Source organism: Salvia hispanica, chromosome 2 (genome assembly GCF_023119035.1).
Source record: "Salvia hispanica cultivar TCC Black 2014 chromosome 2, UniMelb_Shisp_WGS_1.0, whole genome shotgun sequence".
NCBI lineage: Eukaryota > Viridiplantae > Streptophyta > Magnoliopsida > Lamiales > Lamiaceae > Salvia > Salvia hispanica.
Genome location: NC_062966.1, coordinates 5938298 through 5959750, shown reverse-complemented (window position 1 = coordinate 5959750; position 21453 = coordinate 5938298). Strand labels below are relative to the sequence as shown.

General features: G+C 34.5%; 2 protein-coding genes and 1 non-coding gene across 4 annotated transcripts; 2 read left to right on the top strand and 1 right to left on the bottom strand.

Annotated features, from left to right (window-relative positions):
• Nucleotides 1–5779: 5779 nt before the first annotated feature.
• LOC125207385 (ubiquitin C-terminal hydrolase 12-like) lies at nt 5780–16087 on the top strand. 2 transcript variants are annotated; one of them, XM_048106698.1, is made up of 33 exons: nt 5780–5922; nt 6257–6338; nt 6571–6709; nt 6917–7074; nt 7384–7649; nt 7766–7984; nt 8092–8200; nt 8284–8399; nt 8614–8712; nt 9369–9478; nt 10225–10299; nt 10562–10640; nt 10713–10859; nt 10944–11024; nt 11090–11209; nt 11478–11600; nt 11927–12004; nt 12100–12188; nt 12260–12368; nt 12454–12522; nt 12621–12731; nt 12979–13034; nt 13155–13332; nt 13470–13571; nt 13661–13732; nt 13868–13933; nt 14210–14275; nt 14539–14625; nt 14717–14833; nt 14935–15009; nt 15100–15189; nt 15410–15539; nt 15614–16087. In XM_048106698.1, the coding sequence occupies exons 1-32, from the start codon at nt 5887–5889 to the stop codon at nt 15452–15454; spliced, it is 3369 nt and encodes a 1122-aa protein (XP_047962655.1). In that variant the 5' UTR covers nt 5780–5886; the 3' UTR covers nt 15455–15539; nt 15614–16087. The 2 variants fall into 2 exon arrangements, with proteins under 2 accessions (XP_047962655.1, XP_047962654.1); XM_048106697.1 differs by having other exon boundaries at nt 5781–5922; nt 14935–15015.
• A 2419-nt stretch (nt 16088–18506) lies between these two features.
• Nucleotides 18507–20767, bottom strand: LOC125204669. The gene is made up of 8 exons (XM_048103377.1): nt 20610–20767; nt 20324–20530; nt 20147–20240; nt 19985–20055; nt 19858–19902; nt 19639–19751; nt 19092–19182; nt 18507–19001 (listed from the first exon to the last, which is right to left on the bottom strand). The coding sequence occupies exons 1-8, from the start codon at nt 20719–20721 to the stop codon at nt 18907–18909; spliced, it is 828 nt and encodes a 275-aa protein (XP_047959334.1). The 5' UTR covers nt 20722–20767; the 3' UTR covers nt 18507–18906.
• An 88-nt stretch (nt 20768–20855) lies between these two features.
• TRNAR-CCU lies at nt 20856–20928 on the top strand. The gene has a single exon. It is a non-coding gene; the product is annotated as a tRNA-Arg (tRNA).
• Nucleotides 20929–21453: the final 525 nt, after the last annotated feature.

Genomic DNA, 21453 nt, shown 5'->3' with positions numbered 1-21453 from the left:
TGGAGAATAAAATAAGATAGATGCTTTTTGTTAACAAAAGGAAATGAGTCTAATATGTTGGGACATCCCAAAAGGGAAAATTGGTCTAATACCTTGGAATAGAGGGAGTATGATATATGTAATCACATTCAGTTGTTTAGCTCAGCTCAGGTGGTTTCTGTGATAGCCTCGCCATGATCGATTATTGGCTTTGCAGCACATTTTTAAAATACATTTACTTGCCATGATTAATTCATTTTTTAATTGTCGGTGTTTATCAAATATTAAAAAAAATGAAGTGCAATGAATTGTAAATATAGAGTATAAATTTAAAAAATTTAAAGCTAGCCGATCGTTCGCCGCGCAATAGGCAGCCAGCGATTACGCAGCGAACAATCGGCTAGCCAGTTAGTCCATGCCCTAGCCCTAGGGCGTTGGTTTTTCGTCCGTCGGGCCGAGTGCCCTAGCCGCATGCCGCTGACTAGGGCATCGGCTAGTCAACTATTATGGATGCTTTAACTATTTACAGATTTTTATTTTATATTTTTGCTATTATTTCCTCTAATCCCGGTTCTACCGCACAAGGGTGCTATATCTTTTTCCTCCTTTTTTATATATAACTCATTTTAATTTAGTGTATCTTCTATTTCACTTTAGTATAGTTCTTTTTAAATATTTTCATATTTATTTTACTTCCTTATTCAAAATTGTCTTAGAATATGTAATTGTTTTTCATTTCATTTTAATTTAGTTTAATTTAATTCTATTAGAATTCTTTCCTTATTTTTACTCCGAAAAATATGCACTTGTTCTTTTAGTTTGTTTTATTTCCTTATTTCAACTGTATCATGCGCGATTTTGTTCATTTCAATTTAAAATTTAGTTCTTTTTAGTTATGTCTGAATTGTTTCTTTGTAGTAACAAATTATATTACTCTAAAGGATATGCACTTTTTAATTAAGTTTATTCACGTCGACACCCACAAAAATCTGTTCTATTACACACTACTGAATATCTTTTTTTTTTGCAAGTTTATTTTGCATTGATTCATTTTTTTATCATCTACTTTGAATTTTAGTGTGTTCTATCGATGTCAACATCATTTTTAACTACAATTACTATGCGCCGATAAAAAAATATCTCACGTATGTTAACAATGACTTAAATGCCCTATAATTGCTAATGGCTATTTGGGCCCTCCAATGACGAAATCCTGGCTTCATCACTACATATTACTTCATCCGTTTTATAAGAATATGCACTTTTTTTCTTTTTAGTTTGTCCCACAAGAACATGCACTTTCTAATTTTGAAAACTCTCTTCACTCTAATAAAGTGAGACCAATTCTTCACTAACAATACTTTAATTACTTTTTCTTTTGATGTCTCTCTTACTTTACTAACTAGTATTAACACCCGTGCTATGCACGGGTCATGTGATTTTCACTTAATGAATATAAATTCTAAATAATTTGACAAAATAAGATTAATATAATTATGTACTTACATTTAAAAAAAAAGGAAATGTACATCTCTTGTCCACTCTAATTCCTTTACGTGCTAAGATTTTTATAATATGTTTTTATTTTATGAGTTGAGTGGAGAAGGAATAGTAAGAAAAAGAAAAATTTGATATAATGGTAAATGGTGTTTCCATTTAAAAAAAATGTGTTATTTTGAATAACACTTTAGTAGATAATAGAACTCAAAATATATTTCTAATTTTTTTTAAAAAAATGCTAATTATAGTACTCCCTATTTTTCAAGTTTCAAATAAAAACATTAGAATCATGCTTTATCCACGTGTATGCTAATTCACCAACATGTATAGTAGTACTACTTAATAATAAGAAGAAGTAAGATAAAATAGTTAAATAAAAAGGTTATATTTTTAATAAATAAAGTAGTTTATAAGTTATGATTACCAAAAACATAAAAATGTACATAAATACAAACTTAACTTAGAATAATAACTACGAAGCAGTAGTTCATAGGTTTGATGATACAGATATTATTATAGAATTTATATCGGGCAATTGGAGCGCAATATTAACATGATTCATAATGTTTAATATTCTTTACACCAAAAAGTGATAATAAATTTGAACCAGAAAAAAAAGTGATAATAAATAATACTTTCATCTTAAATCAAAATTGATAAATCCAAATTTTTAATAAATAGTACTTTCATCTATGAAACAGATCGAACTACATTATCTACATAAAAATATGATATATTGAAGTCGAAGAGAACCACACGTGTATGCACATTTGTTCTACATCAAAAATATATATTGCTTTAAGTTCTACCAACATGTTTAAAAATGAAAATATTAAAAACCCAATAATATAAAAACACAAGCAATAATCATATTTGGCAAATTATAAATTCATAGCCCTAAAACAATGAACCAGCCCATTAATATGCAAGAAAATAAAATAGGAGTAACACACTTGATGAAAATGAAATTACAAATTTATAGGAGTGCAAAACATTCCAAAATATCAAACACCCAATGGAGTAACAGACGCAAGCACACCACTCATTTTTTTCTGTGTGTAAAATGTTACTGTACAACTTATAATGGCCACAACACATAATCTTCTTTCATCGGTTAGCCTTAAAATTTTCAAAATATCAGTCTTCCTCCCTCAGGAATCCCAATGCGGCCCCTCCCAGAATCTCACCATCCTCTACACCTGTAACGCCGCCCCTCCCCAGCGATAGTGTTCTTGGCATTTTGGGTAGTGATGGTTGAAATTTTGGAATCCGAATCTTGAAAATCTTGAAAATAACCAAAATCTTGTTCTTCATTATGTTGATGTGTTTTTCTTTTCTCTCGTATCTTGTTTCGATTTCTACTCTTGGTCATGGAGTTTTTGGATAATGATGCTATGGAAAAAACTTGAACTGGTATTTATAGAAGTTTAAAACTTCAGTGAGAAGCCAATTTCTATACATTGTATTGGACCATATTTTTGTCCTATAAAATTTGCGTTTTAATTTAACCAATGCTCTAGCAGCTTTACAATTGAACAGAATCGAAACTTTGATACTATCCAGAATTATTTGGGACTTTGATACCTCTTCCATCCAGATATACTACTATCACTTTAGATTTTGCATTTATTTTTTATTACAAAACTGGTAAAGAAGAGAGATAAAGAAAATAAATAAATTATTATTAATAGACAATAGATATTATTTTATTTGAAAAGAAATTAAATAAAAAAATAAATATATTCTTATAAGGTGTATTAAAAAAAATGAATGCATATTTTTGTGAATGGAGGAACGGGTACTAACTAAAAGTTGTCTTACGCATAAAACTAATTAAATATAAATATCTATGTCAATGAAGTTTTTCCCGACGCTAAAATGATATTTTTGTTATTTGATAAAAACTCTTCTTTAATGAAGTATTTAATTAATAGATATTGATAGAGTCAAAAAATTTAATTGAAAGAATCATTATATTAACAAATCTTTTGCATATATCAACAAATCATTGTTTAAAGTCTGCGCTATTGATCATGACTATATATCCTATAAATATATTTTTAATATTTAATTGAATAAAATTAATGTATTAACAGATTTTTATCATGTTTCTCTGATAATATTCTTTGGGAAGACAAATGTATCATTAATGCTAGCTTGCCCAACTCATCTCTCTTTCATAATTATATTTCAAATATTAATTAAGTAGAATTTTATACAGAGATTTTTTCCTTATATTCTGCTTTAGGAAGACAAATGTATCATTCATGCTAATTTGCCAACATATAAACAATAAATTAAATAGTTCATTACTTCATGGAGTAGCATATAGGAGTAGTATTCATTTGGGATTTTTGGTTCCGGTATTTCAGTATTAAACAAACTTACGACATTTAATAGAATTCATTATAATAATATTAAAAACATTTATTGAAATTATAAAATAGTTAAAATAAGAAATTAACAAATCTACGTAGGGAAGACAGGTAAGATGCATTGGAAATATAATTATTGCCAATTGCAGCTTTTTCTTGGATGAAGCAGATTTCGTTTTTGTAAATCAATTTAAATAATGCTTTTCTATAGCTTCTAATCACAAAATATAGGTTCTGCACTATTTAAAATTAAAAAATTGAATAATTGATGGAGAGATTAATATTTAAAATATTAATTTTCAGTTTAAGTTGTTTTTTTTCAGGTGTACGTGTAGTGTATATGAGAACCACAACTTGACCCAACATTATAGCTAGAATATTTTGACTGCGCGAGAAATAATCAAGCTTGATTTAGGTTAGATAAGAGTGAGCAAATCCAATCTCCATATCCCCCTACTTTTAGAGATATGTTGGACATCTTAGATAATAATTACATTTAGGGTAAACTGCCTCTAAAATCGTCAACTTTCATTATAGTATGAAATTTCTCGTGAACTTTAAAAGTTGCGTGAAAAATCATGAACTTTGCCGGGTTGTGCAAATTTCCCGAATGACCCGACCCTGAAATTTTCCGGCATAAACTTATCCTATGTGGCAGCCGGAAGCATGACTATGCAGCCGGAACACAAAACGACGCCGTTTTGTGTTTGTTGAAAAAAAATTTCGCTGAGTATAGCAGCTGGTGGTGCGCCGGAGTAGGTGGTGCGTCGGGGCGGCGGCAGGCGGTGGCGCTGGGTAGAACATCACCTAAAACTCCTCCGGCGCCGTTGGGGAGAACATCATCATCCGAACAGCAACGATTTCACATCCTCTTTTGACTTGGGGATCTTGCCTTTGAATATTTGGAGTGAGAGGTAGGGGAGGGGCGGTCGGCGGTGGTTTCTGGAGGAGAGGGAGGAGCGGTCGGTGGTGGATGTTGATGATGGGGGCGAAGCCAGCGAGAGGAAGGGACGGAGGGCGACAGAGCGCCGCCGCGGCGGCGGCGAAGAGGTCGAGAGTGGGAGAGATAGAGGAGGGGGAAAGAGGGAGAAGAAGGGGAGGAGCAGGTGGTGCAAGGAGCGGCGGCAGGCGGTGGCGCTGGAAGTGGTGGCGGCGGCGCTGGATTGAGGAAGGAGAAGATCTACTTCTTTTCTCTTTTATTTTTATTTTTATTTTTTTGAAAATTAGGATTCGGGTAAATGAACTGGAAGAAGAATGAAAAAAAATACACCCAGCATCCAAATCATCTTCCATATCAGCATAAATGCATACATTATCACATTGCTTAGCCGGAATACCCGACTCGGGAAATCGGCACCAAGGCAAAATTCATGATCTTTCACGCAACTTTTAAAGTTTACGGGAAATTCCAAACTATTGTGAAAGTTGACGATTTTAAAAGCAGTTTACCCTACATTTAACTAAAGAGTTTAAAAGAATTAAAAACTTAGTATTTTAATGTAATTTTCTAGATAATTGGCTTGATAAGTTTAAAGTCCCCATATATCATCTTTTCACTCTGATAAATATGAACTGCTAGTATAAATAAAAATATAAAATTTTCTAAATAATTTAAACTTCTAAACGTAATTATTTATAATTATACTTATATAAATTTTTGAAAAATACATGAAAATTTAAAAAAATAGTTGTATAAAAAAAATGCTCTATTGAATTCAACCTACTTAATAAGTGAATTTGAGCTGGCCCTATATCAAATCAATTTTCATTCTAAAATAAATAAATAAATAAAAATCTATTTTCTTTCTCTTTTGATTTTGGGGTAATTTAACCATCTTCTCCTACTTCCCAATAATCTCAACTGAAACTATCGAATTCAACGCTGCTAAAACCCCAAGCCTTCTTTTTTTCTCTAACTTGCCATCTTCTCCCTCCCTCCCTCCCTCTTCACCCTCCTATTTCTCTTCCCCCCTCGCAAATTTCATTAATTCCTATTTGATTTAGTGATCAGGTGGCTGTAATCTCGTAATCCATGACGATGATGACTCCGCAGCCATTGGATGATGATGTAATGCCACTTTCTCCAACTTCAAATTTTCGGTTTATGCTATTTTTTTCACACTTCCTGTCATCATTATCTGTAGATATGCATGCATAACGTTATTTTAGTGATTCGTTCGAGTTCATGTATAGGGCGGAGTTTTCATTTCATGTCCACGGACGCGCGTCTGTTTGTTAGGACATTGAATGCCTCTGATCCTCTAGGGTTTTGCAACTAAAAGGATGTTTTAGTTACTTAATTTATTTTGAGTTTTTATTAGTAATTTGTAATTGGAAGTTCATCTATGGAGTAAGTGGTATGGTTTCACCGGATCATGTTTTCGCTTGTACTGTGGCAACAGGAAGATGAAGAAATGCTGGTGCCAAACTCAGATTCGGTTGAAGTTCCCCAGCCTTTAGTTGAAGGACCTCTTCCAATGGAAGGTATTCCCCCCTGTTGCTCTACAAGAATTTAGGTTAATTGGTATAGAGATGCACTAGTGTGTTTGAAGTTCTGTCTTCCTTCACTTTATTTTTCTGTATATCGCATGCGCTCTTTTGTGTAGACTGTTACAGTTTATGATTTTTCGATTTTTCTCAGTTCATTTGGAAATTTTGAATATTGTTTTATTTGTGTCGTGTTTTTAAAGCATTGTCAATTTCTTAATGGTGCCAGAGGAAAATGCTGGGATCTTGGAGAATCTGGCCTTGGGTAAACCACAAGCTTCACGTTTCTCGTGGACAATAGAGAACTTTTCTCGAGTGAATGTGAAGAAGCTCTATTCAGATGTCTTCGTTGTTGGGAATTATAAATGGTAACTTTAAGATGGGATTTAGCTAATCTTCCTTCACCTTGGTTGGTTTGTGCTGGATGGAAATGTACAACATTAGTTGGAACTAATCGGAAAAAGTACTTATACCTTATAGTGCCATTTCCGATGGATTCTGCAAAGCTTGATCTCAATTGATTTTTTCCTGTGAGAGTGATCTTTATGATGATTGAATTGCACTGGTTTCTACAGGCGGGTGCTTATTTTTCCTAGGGGGAACAATGTGAACGCCTTGTCAATGTATTTGGATGCGGCTGATTGTGCTACCTTACCATATGGGTGGAACAGATATGCGCAGTTTAGCTTGGCTATAGTTAATCAAATGGATAACAAGTTGACAGTGAAAAAAGGTACATCATTGGGGTGCCTTGTTTTTTAATTTATTTTTAGGCAGCAGACTGATGAACCTAGGCATAACTGTGCCTGCATGCTATAAGTTGACTCTGCTGCTTGCTTTGTTAGGCTTTCTATTACTGTAATCAGATCTTTTTTACAGAATTTGTCAAATGCCTCCAGTCCCGCTACCTCTCCTGCACCCCCACTAAATTTGAAGGACTAATTTGTTTAAACCATGGAAACTAAACCTTATCTTTGTGCCCAGCATTAGCCTACCTACACTGATTCTTGTGGGAAACTAAGCCTTGCTGTGGATTCCGCAGATTCCCAGCACCAGTTCAACCAAAGGGAGATTGATTGGGGTTTCACGTCTTTCATGCCTCTTAGTGAGCTGTATGACACCAACAAGGGTTACCTAATGAATGATACTTGTATTGTCGAAGCTGATGTTGCTGTACGTGAAGTCAATGATATTTGGATATATGACTCAAAGAAAGAAACTGGCTTTGTTGGACTTAAGAACCAGGGAGCAACTTGTTATATGAATTCTCTGCTCCAAACTTTGTACCACATTCCTTACTTCAGAAAGGTTACCATATGTTCCTGTCACCAATATTATTCTGATATATTAATATGTCTTGTGTATGAATTATGACTAGGGAAGCATGAAGCGGTTTCACTCTAACCTGAGAAATGTTGTATCAGGCTGTATATCACATGCCAACAACTGAGAATGATAACCCTACAGGAAGCATACCTTTGGCATTACAGAGTTTATTTTATAAGCTCCAGTATCATGACACCAGCGTAGCTACAAAAGAATTGACTAAATCATTTGGATGGGACACGTATGATTCCTTTATGCAACATGATGTGCAAGAACTGAACAGAGTTTTGTCTGAAAAGCTTGAAGACAAGATGAAGGTACTGAATCTATTGATGTCTGACAACATGATATCTTTTATGTGTATCTATCTTTTTATGTTGATAAAGTAAGTGGTGAAGTTATATTAGCTCTTGTACTGGTACAGGGAACTGTTGTGGAAGGAACTATACAAAAATTGTTTGAAGGAAACCATATGAATTACATAGAGTGCATCAACGTAGATTTCAAGTCTACTAGAAAAGAATCATTTTATGGTATTGGTGCTTTCTTCTACAGCTGCACTTTCCTGGCATTCTGATGTTGAATCAGGGATTTATAACCCGTGTTCTTGTGGCAGACCTTCAGCTTGATGTAAAAGGTTGTAAGGATGTTTATGCTTCATTTGACAAGTATGTAGAAGTCGAACGTCTTGAGGGAGATAACAAATATCATGCAGAAGGACATGGTATGCAGGTATGCTACTGCAATAGGAGATAATAGTGTATATTTGAGACTATTAGCTTAATTTGATTGTTGATCTAAGGAAATCTACCTAACTTCCTTGCCCCTAAAGAAATCTCGTGTACGTCAATATCTCTGATTTTTCCTCGTTGATTGATTAATTTATTGGTGTAACATTAGAACTCATTATTCATTCTCCTTGGCTGAAAATATATTTTGTCCTTAGGATGCAAAGAAGGGTGTCTTGTTCATCAACTTCCCTCCAGTTCTCCAGCTTCAATTAAAACGTTTTGAATATGATTTTCTGAGGGATACAATGGTTAAGGTGAGTTGTTGAAATATTGATCATGGTGTATTTGTTTCTTAATGTTTGATTATCTTTATCTTGTTTCTTCATGTATATTCTGGTTAGCATCTTGGGTATATGATCAATCATTGGCTTAAGTGTTTGATCTTACCTAGGAGTTATAAATGTACAATTCTGTTCTTATATTTACTTGTTTAAATAGAGTTTTCCTGTACTTTGACCTGTGAATCTGGTTTTTGAAATTAAATTTTTACTGTTTTCTATTTCTTAGGGGTAAATCTCTGTTGTGATTCCACAAGAAGGAAATTTTGTTTCTATGCGAGTATGCAAAATCTTGCTGTGACTTCTTTCTCCAAATTCTTTGATAGGACATAGCAGTAGTGTTTATAGATATTTATTGCTCAATTTTTATTTTCCCCTAATTCATTTGTACTTGATACCTTTCTTTCATTCACGTGTTTCCAGTTAGTACTTGCAAGCTGTTACAGTATTTTATCATAATGAATATTTGATACGTGTGTTGTATTTAATCCCCTTTATTAATTTCTACTGGGCGCTTTCTGCCAGATACAAACTTCTACAGGAAATCTCATCTAAGAATCCATGATATATCTATAACATTGGAGTTTAACACTTGACTTGGTGAATGTTCAAATTTTTGTTGATGATGGCAGATAAATGACCGATATGAATTTCCATTGGAGCTTGATCTAGATAGGGACAATGGAAAGTATTTGTCACCAGATGCAGATAGAAGCATACGAAACCTCTACATACTTCACAGGTTATTATAGCTTCTTCACCCATAACTTTAGCAGTCTAGCGCCACTTGTTTCCTGCCTTCTGGAGTATGTTTTCTCATTTCTTGTTTTATTGAGTAGGATTGGAATACAAAGTTTCATACATTGAGAAATTGATCTCAACTAACAGAGGACGTGGGAGAGAGAATATCATTAATGTCTAATAAGAATTGTTCTCACATGTTTGCCTATAAGACGTTGTATAATAAGTTGGTGCAATGGTATCCAATCCTCTTACGCTAGGTTAATCGTTATATTTTTTATTTATAACTATCCATTCCATTAGTTCCATAAATGCGGCTACTTAATGATTCTTTGTCCTTCTAGGTGATGCGAAATTCATAATTTTTAGGTCATCCTCTTCTGTTTGGATGCAGCAACTCTTTGTGGGCCTGATGCATCTCAAGAATTATGAGAGATGCTTTAAAGTGTATAGTATTGGATTTTAATTGATAAATCTTATGAAGATGGCTCAATGTTGTTTTATCCTTATATTTAAGATGAGAAATTTGCATGTGTATCCTGCCAGTGGCAGATCTGGTGTAATTTGTTTTGCTCAATTTATTTGCATAAACCAATTTGCTTCCGTACTGTTCTGGGATACCTCATCGTATTCCTTTTACGCAACAGATTTCCTAGTATCTCATCATGAAAAAATTAAGTGCTTTTCCCTCAAATACTGTTCTGCCCTAATCTTTTCTTTTTCTTCTCTGCTTCTTTTCTATGACAGTGTTTTAGTTCACAGCGGCGGGGTGCAAGGTGGACACTATTATGCTTTTATCAGACCAAAACTTTCTGACCTGTGGTATGTTTTTTATTTCTGAAGAATCCCAACCCCTGATCATCCTGCATATCAACTAACGCATATTTTACTTTTTTCAGTGAGGAGACAGACGTATTTCGAAGTTCCATAGTTTTAGTTTTTATAATGATTTGAATTTTTTACCACGCATGGGCAGATTTAGCTAATAATGGTTGCTTAATCAATTTGATTTCATCCTTGCACATAATTTCATCTGAACAGCACCCGAAACTTCACCTTTTCTGAGTTAGGACTCACTTCTCAGGTATAAGTTTGATGATGAGAGGGTCACGAAAGAAGACGTGGAGAGGGCACTAGAGGATCAGTATGGTGGTGAAGAAGAGGTGATTTTTCCTCATGGTTCTGTGCCTTTTACGTCCTTTTAAATGTGTGCTTATGTTCCCTATATTTGACAGTTTCCACAGACAAATCCTGGCTACAACAATACTCCATTCAAATTTACAAAATGCTCGAATGCATACATGCTTGTGTATATACGAGTGAGCGACAAGGATAAGATTATATGTGATGTGGATGAGAAGGATATTGCAGAACATCTTCGGGTAATAAAGCAATGCTGTAGTGTTTTGGCCTTACTGTTATCAACAGAGTGATTTCATCAACCATCACTTGCTTACTCATTCCAGATAAGACTGAAAAAAGAACAAGAAGAAAAGGAAGACAAGAGAAGATACAAAGCACAAGCCCACCTTTACACTATCATCAAGGTTTTCAGGGCGTTCTGCATTCTCAATTAAAATGGGCTGCTGAAGCCATTCATTAATATTTTCAGGTTGCTCGAGATGAGGATTTAAAAGAACAGATAGGAAAGGATGCCTATTTTGATCTTGTAGATCATGATAAAGTCCGTAACTTCCGTATCCAGAGGCAGATGCGTTTTAATATCTTCAAGGTATCTTATTTCCTCATCCTTAATGTGGCAAAAAGCACAAAACTAGTCCTCTCTATCTTACTCCTAAAAGTTCGTTATTAGACTCTATTATTTCAATAAGATGCCTTGTGAGTAAAAATTGTTGCAATGCATGTTTCCGGAAACTACGTATATGTCTGAATAAAATACAGGAAACAGTACTCTTCTAGTATTTTTGGGACTTGTATCATGTAATGGTCTTATTTGGTTATTTCCATCGGTTAAGTGGATTTTGTGGCTTCTTATGAAGGAAGAAGTTGCAAAAGAGTTTGGTATTCCAGTTCAATTTCAGCGCTTCTGGATGTGGGCAAAAAGGCAGAACCACACTTACCGCCCAAACCGACCATTGACACCCCAGGATGAAGCTCAAACTGTAAGCATTTCGCTCTGATAGGATAGGATTAAACCAAAACTGGCCAAGGCAAAACTAAAATTAGAGCCTTTCTCTTGGCTGGTTTCTGTCCAGATCCATAAATGATGGTACCAAATTTTCGTAAGCCATTACCAGGACCACCCAATGTCTCATTTGGTTTCATTATCATGATAATTTGTTAACTCGGTTGATTTTGGCTTTGACTTGCTGAATCTTAATCTAAGCTTACTTTCACAATGTCTACAAGATGTTTATGGCCCTTTTCATTTTGCCTATTAGTATCTAGTTTGCTTTCTGGGCACCCATTTCCTAATTTTGTTCTGCAGGTTGGATCTTTAAGGGAAATATCCAGTAAAGTGTACGGTGCAGAGTTGAAATTATTTCTGGAAGTAGAGTTTGGACTGGTATTTCAGTGATATTTTTGTTAGATCTTTTATAGAAGTGCTATTGCTGAATTTTTGTTATTCTTGTCTCAACTCTCTTTGTGCTTAATATATAGGATTTACAATCAATCCCTCTACCAGAAATAACTAAGGATGACATACTCCTCTTCTTTAAGCTTTATGATCCCGAAAAAGAAGAGCTCCGGTACTTCTTTATCATCTTTGTCCTTTCTTTTATTTCAATCAGCTGCCATTATATAAATCAAAATTTTATAGCTACGCTGGGAGGCTTCTTGTCAAGGGCACAGCAAAGCCCATTGAAATCCTATCAAAGTTAAATGAAATGGCTGGATTTTCCCCTGATGAAGAAATTGAACTTTTTGAGGTTTCTCTGCCATAAATTTACAGAACAATTAGAACTTCTTTTGCCAATTTGACATTACATTATCATGCTTTTGCTAAATCTACAGGAAATAAAATTTGAGCCATCTGTAATGTGCGAATGCCTTCATAAAAGAGCTTCATTTTTGTCCAGTCAGGTTTACTATTTAATTTTAATTTTTTAGTATATGTTCGTATTAATCATTTTCATACTCTGTTTTGTACTTATTCACCGCTCCCCCTATTGGCTCCCAAGATCGAAAATGGGGATATTATTTGCTTCCAGAAACGACCTTCAGATAAATGGAAAGACAAAATACGTTTCCCTGATGTTCCTTCATACTTGGAGTATGTGAAAAATCGCCAGGTGAGCTCCTACTTCAGGTTGCTTAATGCGCCTTCTAGGCACTGGCAGTGAATTAGCAAATTTTAAGTTATTCTATTGCCTGGCTTGAGGTTATCTTTCTAAACACTTAGGGTGAACATTGTTTATATTAGAGTTATTATTTGTTTCTTTTAGTAATAGTTGGCTGTATGCTACTTTATGAAGCTTGTTCTTTCTGTTTGGATGTGAAGAGCAACATTCCTTCAACCATTTACTTGTTCCTCTGCAGGTTGTGCATGTTCGAGCCTTGGAGAGGCCCAGGGAAGATGCATTTTGCCTAGAACTGTGAGTACGGTTATATGGGCATCACATTGACCATTGAGGACTCTAAATTTCAAGTACCATTATTTTGTATTCTCTATATACTGGAGGATTTGTTTGTGAGCATCTGGCTTGAACCTACAGAGCGAAGAATCACACATATGATGATGTCGTGGAAAAAATTGCCCAGCAACTTGGCTTGGAGGATCCATCCAAAATTAGGCTTACTCCTCACAATTGCTATTCTCAGCAACCAAAGCCAAATCCGATCAAATATAGATCAGTTGATCATCTGCAAGAGATGCTTATGCACCACAACCAGGTAGTGCTGTGAAGTATCTGTCCCTATTTTTAATTTAGTTTCTTTGGGTTTGTTTCCTTTTTTTCTTTTTAAGGAATAAAGAAGGAAGTATTAATGTAAGTAGTTGATTAATGATTTATGTGGACCTCTTGAAATAGATCTCCGATATATTGTATTATGAAGTGCTGGATATTCCGCTTCCAGAGTTGCAGTGTATAAAGAATCTGAAAGTCACCTTCCATCATGCTACAAAAGATGAGGTGATGATATTTTTGGGCATTACTTTTATTGAAATTTTTAGTTTAAGACGTATGATATCATCATAGTAAGCGTGCATTTCCTTTCTCAGGCTGCTGTTGTCAATATTAGATTGCCAAAGCAAAGCACTGTTGGGGATGTTCTCAATGAGATCAAGAAAAAGGTTCTTTAACTGTTTCACTCATGTTCTGCTCTTGGCCATAGTCTTTATGTTTAACTCATTGCATCTTCAAATGATTTATTCTTCGAACTTCTTTTTTTATTATGTCCTTTATAATTCTTTTGCATCTTATCGTAGGTAGAATTGTCTCAACCAAATGCTGAGCTTAGGTTGCTTGAAGTTTTCTGTCATAAAATTTACAAGGTAATGATCTTGGTTCAAACATGTCTTTTGTTCCTGATATGTTTGCTAAAATTCTGATCATTTATTCATTTATTGTATGTTGGGTATTTCTGGCTGTACTTGGATGCTATCTATATTAACTTAGTAACTGTTATGATCTGGCATATTGTTGCTTGACTAGATGGTGTGAAGTGGATGCCACACAAATAGTTTAAAACAAATTCTGATCCCATGTTCATCTAAATATATACCGTTCTAGTTTGGTGTGGATAATCCTAACCTCCCTTGATTTTGCAGATTTTCCCCATCCTTGAGAAAATTGAGAACATAAATGACCAGCATTGGACTTTGCGCTCTGAGGAGGTGAATTCTAGCCTTGTCTCGTCCTCATCATTGTGGATAAATCTATATTACCTGATCCCTCTTCACCCGTAGAACTAATGTGTGATAATGATAAATCTAATATTGACAGTTCAGCTATATTACCTGATCCCTCTTCACCCGTAGAACTAATGTGTGATAATGATAAATCTAATGAACAACATTTTGGGCCCTAATTGAGGGAATCGTAATCTTAACCTCTTTAGCCTATGGCCCTATATTTATACTGTCTTGTTTTATCTTAGATTCCGGAAGAAGAAAAGAATCTTGGGCCCAACGATCACTTGATTCATGTTTACCATTTTACAAAGGAGGTTTCCCAGAATCAAGTGGTATTTCAGCCTTTTCTGAACTTTAGATTTGCAACTAGATACGAGATAAGTTATAGCTACTTATGTAATGCTTGCATTTTTCCCTGAACAGCAAGTACAGAATTTTGGGGACCCATTTTTGTTGGCTATTCATGAAGGTGAAACAGTAGCAGATATTAAACTCCGCATTCAAAAGAAATTGCAGGTCCCAGATGAAGAGTTTTCAAAGGCATGTAAATTGAATGCCATTACCTTGATACATTCTGTTTAAGTTTAGTGGATAATCTTCCCTTCTGCTCATTAATTTTCATTTTTTGGAAAAATGTACAGTGGAAGCTTGCATTGCTGTCCTTGGGATGTCCAGAGTATCTTGAAGACTCTAATGTTGTCTCCAGTCGTTTCCAGGTCCAGGTATCCCCACCCTGCATTGTGATAATTTAGTAAATAATCTTTTGCTGGAATTCCAGTTGAAACTGGTGAGGTTCTTTTTCGCAGAGAAGAGAAGTTTATGGTGTTTGGAAGCAGTACCTTGGGCTAGAGCACTCTGTTACTCCACCTAAAAGGGCATATACTATTGTGAACCAGGTGAGTTAGCAGTTTGCCATCTTTTAATCTTGTGTTACTCTACTTCTACTGACCGCTTGTATTAGTTCTTTATGTACATGCACATCAAAATTTCACTAAATAGATGTTTTAGTTCCTTTTTTTTCTAAAAATAACCTTTTACAATCTTTAGTTGTTTATTTTAAACCCCACATGATGCTCTTCATGAACTTTTTCTGAAATTTATGTCCGATCATCACAGACTCGCCACACAATTGATCATCAGGCGGTTAGAATATCCAATTGAAGTTGGGTTGGTGCCTTGAACTAAAATGAAAAAGAAAACAAGAAGTGTGGATATTGGGAGGAGAGTTGAGGCAGAGATATGCTCGGTTCGTTTCTGAATGTTATGGTGATCGTTTCTTTTTTTATTAATTTTTCATCTTAACATGATTTGGAATGGTAGGCTCGGGGTAATTTTCTGGATTCAGGCAGTGGAAATTGCGTTTTGTGTTCCGGTCACCAGATTTCCCTGCAGTAGGCGAGAATTATTACATTGCCTGAGCATGAAAGATCGTTCATAACAGGACTTTGGCTGGATAGGGTCGGTAAAGTGAGTATAGATAGTACTCTTTGTGTTTCTTAGGTCATTTTTTCTGTTCATCCTCAAATTTTATATCCATTTGTTTTGTTCATTCTTAATGCCATATATCAAGGGAATGTGGTGGTAAAATAATCATTTCTCTTATTTTTGAAATAGATATTTCTAGCCATTACTTTTGAAAATAGATATTTCTATGTTGCTATGCGATTTTTCAGTATGTTTTGTGTGTATATGTATATAAGTTAATGGATTTGCCTCGTTGTTAAATTCTCCATGAACCTTGTGACCTTTATTGTGATTCTCAAAATAATGAAGTTCACATGAGATTTCACTTTTGAGCTTATCAACTACTAACATTATTATTTTTAATTACTCTAGTTTAAATACACATATTATGTGTACACATAATTTAATACTAGTAGTTTAGTTCACGCCAAAAATGCTGAAATTGGAAAACGATATCGGAATGACTTGAATATTACAAGATGGAATTTGGCCATAGGAGATCAGTTTCCAGAAAATATTTTAATATATCTAGATTTAGTTTGTACGATACACTGATTACAATATGTAATATATACTTATTGAGCTTGTAATATACAGTGATTGTACTTTTGTAGATTTTTTAATTGTGTTTCTAATATATTTTGATTGATTTTTAGCATATGTTGATTGAGTTTGTAATATACGCTGATTCAGTTTTAAATTTATGTTGATTGAGCTTTTAATATTCCCTCCGTTTTCTAAAAATAAGAAATTTGGAAATAGCACGGATTTTAATGCAAAATTGTAATATAATAGAGATGAAGAGAAAAAAATGAGTAAAATGAGAGAGGAAGAGAAAAAGTGTTGGAATTAATGTTAGTGATTGTGGGGTCCATTTTCTAAAATAGAAATTTTTTATTTTTAAAATGGACTAAGAAAGGAAAAAATTCTATATAACTATGCTTAATTGCTTATGGTAATATACTACTGTGCTAATTTAATTGTATAGATGTGTCGTGTTAACTCTATTGTACGACTATGCTGAATCAACTGTAAACATATGTTGAATCATCATTCCTACATGCTAATTTTCAAGTATGGATCAACATAAAAATCGATATTTGGTGAACCTATATTATAAATTTGTTTCACTATTAACCTAACATACAAATCATATGTGGTGAACGTATATTGATAATTTGTTTCGCTATTAACTTATTATTTTCATCTATGTAGTAGTATAATTTTATGACGTAGTAATAATTAATGCGTGATAAGCTTCCAGTTGGTAGCATTTTCAATTTTAAAATTTACTAAGAGCACTCACAATAGCGGCGCCGATCGGCGCCCCATCGGTGCTTAATTGGGGGGCGTTCGGCGGGCGTCGTTGACCGCCGATCGGTTGATTTTCATTTTTTAAAATTCAACTATGTATATAAATCTCACTTCACTTCATTTTATTCACCCCTCTCATTCTCTCGACTACAAATTTTCTCTCTCTAGTAACAGAATGAATCCCAATAGCGATTTCCCGAACACCGGTAAATCACAATATCCCAGCGGCAGGTCCCAGTTCCCCAGACGGCGGTAGCGGCTTCAAGATGAGCGGTGTGTAAAAGTGTTTTTTAAATGATAGGTTTTAATTTTATTTAAATGAAATATGTTTTATTTTTTCTCTCTTTTTTTTCTTGAATTGATTTCGTTTCTATTGTTTTAATATTTGATAAACACCATCAATCAACTATAATGAATTATATATAGATAGTGATTGGCTATAAGATTAGTTGTGATAGGCTGAGATGGGCTATGAGATAGGCTGATGATGTGGTATGAGGAAACTGTAGATGAGCTATAAAGAGGATTGTTTGAGTGCTCTAAGGTGGTGTTCGGTTTTCTTATTAAAATAATACTAAGATATAATCTATGATTGAGTTGTAAGTTTATTTTAGTCATAGAGGGTTAGCTATTACTACCTCCGTCCCCTAAATTTTGACACGGTTTACTATTTCGGTTCATCCCTGAAAATTTGACACATTTCACTTTTTACCATTTTTGAAAGTGGACTTCATATTCCACTAACTCATTCCTACTCACATTTTATTATAAAACTAATACTTTAAAAGTAAGACCCACATCCCACCAACTTTTTCAACTCATTTTTCATTACATTTCTTAAAACCCGTGCCGGGTCAAAGTGTGTAAAAATTTGGGGGGCGGAGGTAGTACTAATTATTCCATGATTATTCATTTAGGACTGAGTTGTGAGATTAAATCTCATGAATCAAACACACTACATATTTAATCCCAGATACAAATCGAACCCCCCTCAAACTTTGATATTATGGAATTCAAATTTAAGCTTCAATTTCAAATTTAATATTGGAACATATTATGTGTATTGTCTCACAAACAATGGTGACATAAAACCATAAATAAAACACTATGGAATTGTATAAGATAAAGGGTTTTAATCGGCTCTAACCGGACCTGATCCTCAAAATTATAAACATCAAATTGCACCAAATCTATCAAATGATTTTATTGATATGCTGTGTTGCCCATTTATACAAGGGTAATTATATAATTCATACAAAATATTTAGCATTTGTTTTATATTGATAAAAATATTTGAAGCTTGCATAAATGACAAACAGTTTTGATTGCATTTCATGTTAATACATTCTGGTAATACAATGTTGTTAACTCTTTACCTATGTGACATAGGAGTACAAAATATTAAAAAATGATAGTACAATTTTTTTTACCAATATAAAACAAAGGACTTTGTATACCAACCTAAAATAATGGCAAAATATTTTGTGCTCCACATAGACAGAGTCAACGGCTTCCAAACAAAAGTAACGGAATGTACTAAAATAAAATATGAATACAACTTTTTGTACTATTCCTATGATTTTTGTTAACTTCAAACGTTTTGTACTACCAATTTAAAACAAACGTGAAACATTCTATATGAGTTGGCGTATTTACCCATTCATATGGCGGATACAAGTTTACTAGATTCAGAAGGGAAATTTACCAAAACGACCTTGGGTCCGTGCTACAAGTTTGGAATGACAATGCCCTTGGGATTGCAATTACTTCCCCTTCAAAATAATGAAATGAAACAGCATTCCCGAGCTAGGAAAGAGCAATTGCAAGCGGCTTAGTTACAAGATCCTGTATGAGATTACACCTTCATTGGTGTCAATGCGCACCCTATTCATTTTTAAGAGCAGCAGCACATAAGATCTTGCTTTGTAGCCTGCCCATAAATATATAATGTAAGAGCCACCCATAGTTTTTGGTGCGAGGAGAAGCAAATTTTAAAACTAGAAGATATTGAACCGCATACCTAGTCCCATCAATTCAATTTCATCTTGCTGAAAACTTTCTGCCTTTGATCCCAACCATGATTTCATTTTATCAACCGCAATTTGGAGATCCTGCATAACTTACACTTCACACTTCAGTCTCTCTCTACTTTATGGAATGAAGGGGAAAGACAAGTAACATATGGCAACTACAAAGTCAAGTCCAAGGACATATGCATCCGATTCTATAATTCCTTAAAATGACGAATGGAATTTGACAGAGATCTAATGCAGTCTCGCCAACCAATACTATCACGTTACAAATCATAATATGCATGACTGCTTGATCTTGTTCTTGTAAGAGAATGCTCTATATACTGCTAAGTAGCTTCAGTCAAAGTGAAGATGTATGGTGAAGTGAAAATATATGTTAAACAGTGTCTAGAATTACTTCAGGTGGAGTGGCACAAAGGATCCGAGTGCTATGATACATCTAATAAACCATTCTCTAACGCTCACTGTCCTAACAAGACTCTGCAAGATTCTTGTATGAAATGTTAAAGACTGAACAAAAGATGAATATTGTACCTCCCATGATGCCAAGCCTTTCATGATTTTAGGAAGGCTTTCATAATCATCTCTAGACACATTCAGGGAAAGCTTAGAATCTTCAAATTTCTTCAGCTCATCTGTCCTTTCTTCTAAACTCATTATAAACAAGTATATCATTTGTATCAAAGCTTCAACTAGATGTACTACATGGAAAGAAAGAAAAGAATAAAATTGGTAGATAGTAAACTTGCTAACCTTCTATCTCAAATTCAGATTCATACATCTCAACTTTAGTGTGAGCTTCACCACATACACAAAACAAAAATTAGTGCTTAGAAAGTGTAATAGTGGCCATGATATTTCTCAAGCACAATCAACTCACCTTGAGATGCTATGGCTGCAAGACTACTATCTGAGATCCCAAATTTCTTCAAACTCAATGAATCATCAAGCCTACATCATATGTTAAGGAAGAAAAAAGCAAATACAACCTCAAACTACCACAGAATGCTGGTGAAATTGTACAATCAAATTCAGAGGATACAAGGGGTCGTCTTCCACATCATTGCTCCTCTTCAATTCATCGCCGCTTCCAGGGGAAAACGTGTCATCCACCACAGCTTCTTCATCAAAATCAACTAATACACCAATTGAAATTTAATTTATTTAGAAAAAAGAGTAAAAAAACACCAGACGAATCTGAATAGTGATGGAGACAAACGTGGGGCAATGTAGTTGGAGGAGGAATAGAGATGATCCTGGAGGTCAGAAATGCCATTTCGATTCTTCTTCAAGACCTCATTGCAGTGCCCTAAGAGCTCCTCAAACGACACCGTTGCGAATGACATGGATTCCAGAATGTTGAGGTCGTCTCCAGCGGCGGAAACTCTCCGATTAACGCTTTGGATGAAGGTTGTTGAAGCGGAATCTAAGAATTAAAGGATGAATTAGTGATAAATTGGATCGGAGCAGATAGTGCAGTGAGTGATTAGCTAGTTGGTGAGTACCGAGAGGGATCGGGCGGCGGTCGACGGACTCTTTGAGGGCGGCGCAGCTAGTTTGGAGATGGTTGCAGAATTTCGCCATTGTTGTGCACAATTTTCCGACTGATTCTTCCATCTTCTTTCCTTTCGAATTTTTTCCTCGCTCTCACTCACTCATTTTTTCTTCTTTCGCTTAAGCTTTTATTAGTATAGTAGTACATACGTATTTGAATTTAGCGAAATCTTTCACGTTATAGCATTGTATTAATAGCGCCTGTAGCTCAGTGGATAGAGCGTCTGTTTCCTAAGCAGAAAGTCGTAGGTTCGACCCCTACCTGGCGCGATATTGATATAATTTTTATTTTATCTTCATTCACCTGTTTTGCTCATTTTATGTCAGTTTTCTGACTTTTTCCAATTTATACTTCGATTTGTAGTATTTTCTAATTTCTATTTCAATTTGTTTTACCTTTTCTTTTCAATTTGCTGCATTTTCTATTTGTCATTTTTGCTTTGCCTTCGATTTTCTACTTGCGGTTTACCTCAATCTCCAACCAATAAATTGAGGATTTGTCATATCATAGGATAGACTTAGATTTGGATAAGACGATGAAGTGCAACTTAATCACCTGTTTTGCTCATTTTATGTCAGTTTTCTGACTTTTTCCAATTTATACTTCGATTTGTAGTATTTTCTAATTTCTATTTCAATTTGTTTTACCTTTTCTTTTCAATTTGCTGCATTTTCTATTTGTCATTTTTGCTTTGCCTTCGATTTTCTACTTGCGTTTTACCTCAATCTCCAACCAATAAATTGAGGATTTGTCATATCATAGGATAGACTTAGATTTGGATAAGACGATGAAGT